General features: G+C 34.6%; 1 protein-coding gene across 1 annotated transcript; it reads right to left on the bottom strand.

Annotated features, from left to right (window-relative positions):
• Positions 1-651: 651 nt before the first annotated feature.
• LOC104540983 (integrin alpha-1-like) lies at positions 652-8,664 on the bottom strand (the record flags this gene model as incomplete). Its single annotated transcript, XM_010184916.1, has 4 exons — positions 652-796; positions 2,502-2,575; positions 6,800-6,965; positions 8,514-8,664. Coding segments are annotated over 4 exons (536 nt in total), but the record flags the coding sequence as incomplete, so codon positions are not given.
• Between the last annotated feature and the right edge of the window lie 420 nt (positions 8,665-9,084).

The raw sequence follows: 9,084 nt of genomic DNA, 5'->3' as shown, positions 1-9,084 counted from the left end.
TGAGATATTAAAAAAATAGTTAATGGCATTCCAAAAAGATGACAGAAAGTGAAATGAAATTATTTTAGTGTTGACTCTTCATTAGTGAAAATGTGGCTTAAATGAGATAACACAGAACAATAAGTGTAGAAAGCAAGACCTAGAGGAAAGAGCAAGGCCACTGATGCTTCTTGGTAGAAAATGCTGAGAGGAAAACAATAGCATGCCAATTTAAAAGACATTATTATAAAAAATATAGTGGTAAACTGTTGTCCTTGTCCATTGAGTGTCAGAAATCAGCTTAATTTTAAATAAAGATTTAGACTTAATAGTATATAAAACTTTTTAACTATCAAGGCATAGAACAACTCATTAAGAATACGAGAGGAATTAGTGAAACTTTTCTGAACAGATTAGACATCTCTATTGCAGAAGTCTAGATATACTTAGGTCTGTGTTTGGACTACTTTTTCTGATTGTAGAAGTAGTATTTAAAAAAAAACAAAAACAAAACACAAGAAAATCATACAGTAGACATGTCCATACATTATAAATTTGCTAGGCTCCTAGAATATGATACTCTGCAAGATACTCTTTGAGAATGAAATTTGAGAGATGTCTTGTAGCATTTGTTGAAAAGTGTTATAAGATGGGGTGGGCTATTTCTCTTACCTAGATAAGCTGCAAGGGGTTCATTTCTTTCTGAATGCCTGTCACGAAAAGTGTCATTAGTTGGCATTGAAACAGCAGTGTCCTTCACCATGAGCACTGTGCCATTCCAGTCATATGCTCCAACTGCTCCAAGCATGATCCAATCCTTATGAAGAGAAAAATAAAAAGCCTGTTCTCTATACGAACTATCTTTAGATGTTCATTGATCATGATGCTCACATTTGGGTAATGGTTCATTCAAGAAAAGCAACAGAATGAAACACAGCTCCTAGAACTATAACCCACCATTCCCGGCCAGATAGAAAGACAAAAGGGATTTAGCCAAGCTAACCAGAGAATACAACACTTAAATGCATTTCTCAAACAAACTTTCAGAAACTTGAACCTTTCTCTGTTGAATCTTTGAGTCTTCTGTATATTGTATCTCATTGTCAATGAGAAGAGGTTTGCTGACCTCTCATGCCTAAAGGCATGAACGTAGCCTCCTAGATAAGACAGACACCAGAGATCCAGAGTCTGTCAATGCACCAAGGACTGAAGACTCATTTTTGAGGTGAGGTCCTGATGATAGCAGGTCAGTTTTTTGTGAACTTGAAGAATATGCTCTACCAAATAGATGTTCTTATAAATAAGCCTTATGCTCCCTATCAGGATAATACTTGTTTCTAGGGAACGATACACTATCTGAAGCATCATGTGTAATGTAGTGCAGAGAGCAAAAATAAACAGAGAGTACTTCTGCAATAAAGTATTTATTTACTTATTTACTGAAGATATTTTATTCTCTTTCTACCAGTGATATGCTGAGCTGTATACAAAGCCATGTTGAAGGTTCTCCTATGTACAGCAGTTTGTCTTGTATTGCCTGATGTTCAGTTCAGTTACTCTCCATATTGTGCTCTTTTCCACTGTCACTACTTTTTCATATCTTTAAAGCTTAAGTCTTCCCAGTTCTTTTGATCTCATGTTAAATTTTAATTTCATTTGTGTACACTGAGCAGATCATTGCAATGGATACTTTTTGATTTTTCATGAATAAATAAAATACATAGGGAGTGATTTTCTGCTAATACAAATTCCCAGGGATTTTTGCATCCCAGTTTAAAAAATACCTGCTGAGAACTGAGTATTCCATGTGTTAACAGAGCTAAGAGTATGCTGTGTTACTAGTAGTGCAGATCATATCCATGACAGAAATAACCTTTTTATACATCTTCTGTCCCAATTTCATCAATACAATGCAGTATCAGTCTATACATTAATATTTAGAGAGAACAGTTTTATAGTTCATAAAATCATATAATAGTTTGAGTTGGAAGAGACCTTTAAAGATCATCTAGTCCAATCCCACTGCCATGGCAGGGAAGTCTTGCACTAGATCAGATTGTTCCCATCCAACCTGACTTTGAACAGTGTTCAGGGGGGGTGAAATCCATCAACAGGGCAACCTGTTCCAGTATCTCACCACCCTTATCATAAAACATTTCCTCCCTATATCCAACCTAGATCCATCTTCTTTCACTTTAAAACTGTTGCCCCTTGTTCTGTCACTACAGGACCTGGTAGAAAGTCTATATTATTAAATATTCTCTCGATAGAAAGTGCTATGGGAGTATTAAATTTAGCACTCAAGTCAATAAGGTATTTATTCTTTAAACTTTCATTGTTCATGATTATTCTTTACACACATTTAAAAAAAAAAACAACAAACTGGATTACAGAAAACTTCAAAACTTCCAACAGCAAACAGGACTGTAGAAAGAATTCTGAAACACTCATTCCAAGTTCATGCCATCAACAACAAAAATCTATTTTGTAAAAGAACTTCTATTTTCAAACACTTTGTTTACCTGAGAATAATGAGCACTGAAACCAGCTTGAGACATTTCCATTTCAAACGAGGCAGCCTGCTGGTCTGTTGTTGCTATTAAACACAACAAAAATAAATTAATTTCAATCTGAAAAAGTATCTGAATAGTGTAATGAAAATGCTCATATGATAGTAAGAGATAGCAAACTAGAATAGTCAGTGAAAAGAGTTTGCCATAAATTTTTATAATAAATACAAAGATTAAGATCTATGTTAAATACTACGATTAAGTATGAGAGTTTCCATTTTAAGATCATGTCCTAGAACTTGACCAACAATACTTCTGGGGTAAAACTGACCAGATTTGACCTCAGGTTGATGGTAAATATGTTTGGAATGTTTGATTAATATGGTTAAGCCATTTTCCAGTTGAGCTAAATGAACAATAAAACACCAGCCATGTAACCCTGGCCTTGTATTCAAGCAACTAAAAATTTGTAGGCAGCTGGAGGAATTTTAAATTAAAAACACTTGATGTTTGTATGAACCTTTGCAAAAAAACAAAAACAAAAACCAAAAAACAAAACCAGGAAAATCTCAGCTGTGCAAGATTCATAAGCCTCAGAGAAGTTGTTGGGAACTATACTCCTACCCAGAAAGTTAGAAGAAAATCTTCCTGATTCTCTTAAGTGACTTCAAATAAAAAAGGTATCAGGTGATTTCGTACTAGTTTCAGTATCTTGTCAGGTAGTCATATGCTACATATTAAACTCCGATGCACTGCTTTGCTCCCAGGTACACTTGAAATATCATCAGGGAAGAAAAAGGTCTGCTTTTTCCTCAACTTAAAGCAATACTCAAGAACTATTTTGCCACTTTAAGTGGCCATGTTAGGTAACAATATTCTGCATATTCATTCTTCCTTGAGAGCAAGATATGGTAATGGACAGCAGAGGGGAACTATGAAGTCTGCCCTGATGCTTGTCCAGAAAGAGTTCAAAATTTGCTACCAGCTGAGAGCTCCAACTGTGTGAATGAAACTGAGGCATAGCAAGCCATGGCTGCATGAATTTCAGGCATCTGGACTATTAAAGAATACTGAACTTTTGATACTCAGCAACTAAACCACAAAGATTTCTCCCTGGGACATAATGTCTTTTCTAATTGTTGGGATTTATTACCTGTCATATGAAGCAGATGTGATCTCAAACACAAAATGTTAGACACACAAAGATAGGTCATCATGTTTCACAAGATGTAGCTGCTTTGCTAAGTCTGACAAAGTCCTTTTAAAAATAAAACTTTTAAGTTGCACATTTGCAGAAAAACAATATTTTCATGCAGTAAAGGATGCTCCTTAATGAGCTGAGAAAGACAGGACTCTCTCAGCCTGAGGCAGAGGACAATGCCGGTACTGTTGGTGTGTGCAGCTCTGAATACTGCTTAGATAATGGCCCTCAGTCTAACTTTCCATTGAGTTTCAAACCGTTGAGCATCCTACAAAGGATATTTTGTGAAAAAAATTTTGTGCCTGCCTACAACATGGAGAAAACATAAAATTGCTGTTAAAACCAGAAGTCCATGCCATGAGGCACAGAAGCATATGAAAATGATTATGTGTAAAAATCCACTGGCTGTCAAGTATGGGTTTTTGTTGGATTTGATTTTTCAACTCTCTCTCAATTTTCCTTTGCTTTTTTCTAAAAGGCCAAAACTAAAAGAAAACAAGAAATTCAAGAAAAATAAATAATCCAATGTATTACTATACTAGCAAGAGGCTATTTACATTGAGAATTTAAACTGATTCAGATACAGAATTTCAAGAATCAAGGTTCCTGTAGCCTCCATGTTATGTACAGAAGTTAATTCAACTGCAATGTTTGGGCTTAATTGATCTTTTCCACATTGCACACATTCAGTAAACCAGACTGTCATCAGAATTAATCTGCTTATCTCCCCCACCACAAAAAATCATCCATGGACACAGTTGCAAATCTAGACCAGCTCCTGAAATGGCTTGGGAGGGGACAGAAAACCATGCCTAAAGAATCAACAGAAACCAATTTAGCATCTTCCAGCTCCAGCCTTACCAACCCACTAGAGCAACTCAACCTTGCTATATTCTGACAAAAAGTTAAGATCCCATTTTCGGTTTCTATTCTGATTCCCTTGCAGCCAGATTATGTGATTTCTGAGACTTTCACAGGTTGAGAAAGCAACATTTTTGTCTCATATCACAAGTGTCTTATAGGCAAATCTTAGGGCATCTCTGAGTTCCTACTGAAAATATGGAAGTCAAGAAGCCTTTTCGGAGTAGTAAAGTTACCTAGCTTGTCTTTTATGGTATGGATGAAAAATAATTTTCCACATTTTTTGTTTCAAATATATATGTTTGTAATACAGTCAAGTCTATATACAATAAAAATTAAAATGAAGGCAAATATATCAAGGCACAAATATCCTAACAGTTTATAACACATTTATGTTAAATAAAATGTAATAATATCTAAGAAGTACGTATTTGTTACTGCATCTTTTGCAGAAAATTAAAGCTGAATTTAAGGAGTATTTGCAGAACTTGTTGATACTTAAAGGAGTACAATATGCTTAAAGTACCAAAATACTGAAGTACATCATGATGAGGATGAGTCATCTCAAGAGCTGACTATTGTGTAAACAGATAACATTTACACAATTTAATCAAACAGTTAGTTTCACCACTGTCAACATAACTACATTTTTTGGGTACTTTATTAAGCTACAGAACTTGTTTAATGGTCAAATTTTTGCAATTTTTTCTTATGATTAGAGGAATGAATTACTGAAGATAATGGAAGGGTGAGAGCTCATAATATAAAGCATTCCCCACCAGCAGGGAGTTCAAGCCAGCACAATTTACTCCACTATTTGGAAGCTGGGGTTTCATGTGCAGACAGGCACTACCTTATGGCTATTGATTGCTGAAAGGGACAAGGCAGCGTGTTGCAAAGTGAAACTGTCTCTTCCAGTGGCATCAGATTCTTCAAAGGGTTGAGCTACGGGATGAAAACTTGAATTTGAGTACATTGATGACCAGAAACTCAGTCATGTTAGGATTTATATCCTCTGTCTGTTTACATGACCAGCAGTTAATTGACAATTTTTTTCTATATCCATTATATTTAATAGGTGTAACTCATGAATTTTATTCTACAAATCACAGAATGAAAGACAATGATTTCTCTCACTTTTCTAGAAGTACAAAGCACAAATGGAAGACTAAGTTTTCAATTTCTTTTTTAACAATTATTTTTCTACTGAAAGTGTATTCTTCTTAGTAACCAGGAACTTAACAAAAGAGCCTTCTATTCAATGAACTTTGAAGTTACTCAGTGAGCTTAAGTAGGCTAAACTTTGGGCTTCAGAGAGATTACATTCTCCTCAAATTAATTTGTTTCAAAGGAGAGGAAACAAAATCTTTCAGAAAGTAAAAAGATAAGACTGTACAAACTGGAAAAAATATTTAGTAATCATCAGCTGAAAATAGTAATATTTGCTCAAGCTAAATGATACAGTAGAAGAAATACTTAAATTTGTCTGAGAAATATAGCTCCAATTTAAAAAGTTTACAGTACTCTCTCATATTTGTACTATTTCTTGACATTCAAGCCAACATTATCTTTTATCCCAGCTGTAAACTACGCTATTCCGGCTACTTGGAATGTATGATGACAATCTCTTCAGAGCTGTCCAGTATTATTTATAGCTAATAAACTGAGTCTTCTGTTACCAGTAGTGTGTTTAAAACAAACAGAGATTTGGACAGCATTCTCTTAAGTGGATGGAGAATGTAAGCAGACATTATGAGAATGACTTTTCTGTGCTACAATGTGAGTATTATGAATATTTCCAAAGGAAAAATACATCTTGTAAACGCTATACATCAAGTCAATGTTACCTTGTATAGTGAAGTAATATGCTATAATTAATAACTAACCAAAAAGAGAACCAAAAGGTATAGGCAGATGAACATATGATCAAAGGGTAAAAAGGATATGGTCTGGCAATGTTTTACCTGAGGAAAGGCAACTTCATGTTTACTTCAGCTGAAACAGTAGTGGTTATTTACCTTTTTAGGCTCTTGTGTCCATAGGCTCTAACCCACCTGAATATATTTCAAATCATTATCTATGTTTTTGATGTCTGTTGTAAAATATTTTTATGATCAGCATGAAAAAAATACCTGCAGAATACATTTTATGCAGCACAATACATTGTGAAGGAGGATAAAAGCAGGTGGTCTTCTATTTGCATCAGTTGTAATGCAGGCATGAATTACATTCTTAAATAATGCCATACCTTCCAGAGCAAATATTCTCTCTCCAAGTGCTTCAACAATAGTTACAAGAGCTAATTCATCTGAGACATTGAAGAAATGCTTTTCAGTAGGCTTACTGGCAATTGATTTTATTTCCTCTACAAATTTCTCAGTACTTAAATTTCCTCTGCTGTAGCTGCCAAGAATCTAAAGAGAATTAAAAAAAGAAAAAGTCAAGGATGCATTTTATAACCTGTTCTAAAAGATACCTTTGAGGCAGGTTGCCAGAGAATATTTGGAAATAATACCTAACCTTAACTTGTTCTGTTAAGGCCTCCCTCAAATTGATTTAAAATAATTCTTTTCCAATGAGAACGGAACTATATGATGGCTTAGTTGTTTTTCTGCAATTATCAACAATAGCAAGCAAAGCAACTGCATGATGTACTATCTGCTATCATCAACTGTCCTTTTCTGTCTTCTTCACAAAATTCTGTTGATTTATTCTATGATTTGTTGAAGTAGGCTTTAAATCAGGAAAAAACAACACAACAATACCTAAACTAGAATACACAATTGCACTGGCTTCTGCACAGGTACCACCAGCTCTCCTCATAATGTGGTACATGAGCAGTTAATGACAAGTTATAAAGGCACAGAATAATTCTTTCATGTGTGCAGATTTGCCCTATAAATACAACAGCACTTGCTTTCAGCATTAACAACTCCATCACAGTACAAGATTTAGTTTGCAGTTTTGGCACCACTGCTGTGAAAATTCAGGATGCCTCAGAATGAAACAACTGAATTCTCCAATTTCCAGACCAACAAGTATTTTTCATTAAAAAAAAAAAGTGCTCTATACACTTAACTTGCTTTGAGAGGGAAATAAAACAACAAAATCCCATATTCTAGCATTCCTTGACACAGGACCTATTCAATTTGGTCTAAACAGGGATTTTATTGCTTAAAATTATTGCAGTTTCAAGGATGACTTTTTCTTTAATGATCTCTAGCTTTATGAAGGAAAACATTGAAATTTTGTGTACTGTTGGTTTCAACTTTTGTTTTATGTCTTTGTTTAAATATAACATCTTCCTTCAAGCTGTATGGTTCCATACCACCTCATTTTACAAAGAAAGATAGGAACAGAGAAACATCAATCCAATAAATCTTCAAAATTAACAAGAGAAAACAGATGATTTGAGTACAGAATACAGAAATACAGAAGAGAGTTCACATCAAATATATCATTAACATTTCCATACTTCTCAATATGGATTAACTTCCATCATGTTCATCCTCTCATTCAGCTACTAAGTATGCTCAAAACAAAAATGACAGCTTTAGAATGCTAGCACATTTTTTGTTGATGGTTTCCATTTATTTTTTTTTTAAAGTAGGTAATGTGTCTATGCAAATTGCTCAGGATATTTGAACTAATCTGCTCTGTTCAATATTGCTTTTAACAAAAAGGATTTGATTTTATACTGCTCCTCAAACACCTTCTCCTTTTTTCTTTACATGCACACACGCCTGTCATCACCAGGAAGACAGATAGACTGCTTTTTCTTATATGCTATAAAATCAGAAAGCTAATTTTTAATGTTTTTTTTCAGCTGCTTTCTTTTTTTGCTCTCTGAAATGACTATATTTCCATAAAGACTCTGTGAAATGAACTTTTAAACAAAAATTACACTTGGAAGATGAAACATGCTTTTAAGATTCTGAATCTTCCCATTAAATTTCACTTACAGCAATAGCAAATCTCTGAATGTTTTCATCTTCACAATTATCAATCACTTCTTTTAATCTGTAGTTGTCATGGGATTCCCCATCAGTCACAATAACCATTACTTTTTGTACTCCTCTTCGTGCGCCATGAGCCTCAGTGAAAGCCTCTTTCCTAAAGGGAGCATAAAGCGTTTGGAGAAAGGCAACGTCAGTTTTTAGCACACACATCGTATTTGCATAGCCAATCATAAACTAAGAAGAAACTAAGAAGTAGGAAAGGGAGATTAATATTAACCATTAACAAACAATAACAATTGGAACTTACATGTCAGTTCACAGCCAAAGAGATTAACAAGCATTCATTCATTATTTATTTGAAAGCAACAGTGGAAAACACAATGTTGGATAGTGAAGACTTCTTCTCCTCTCCAAATAAACTTCTGGCACCTTAAAACAGCTTTTGAAGCTAAAAAAAACCCAACCCAACCAACACCCCCCTATCCAGAACCAACCCCCACAAAAACCCGACCCATTTCTACCCTACAGCAGCACTTCAAGGGGTCATTTCACAGAATCACAGAATGTTAGGGAT

Source organism: Mesitornis unicolor, unplaced genomic scaffold, assembly GCF_000695765.1.
Source record: "Mesitornis unicolor isolate BGI_N332 unplaced genomic scaffold, ASM69576v1 Scaffold46465, whole genome shotgun sequence".
NCBI classification, from domain to species: Eukaryota; Metazoa; Chordata; class Aves; order Mesitornithiformes; family Mesitornithidae; genus Mesitornis; species Mesitornis unicolor.
The sequence above is the reverse complement of the archived record's forward strand: the minus strand, read 5'-3'. Positions and strand labels throughout refer to the sequence as shown.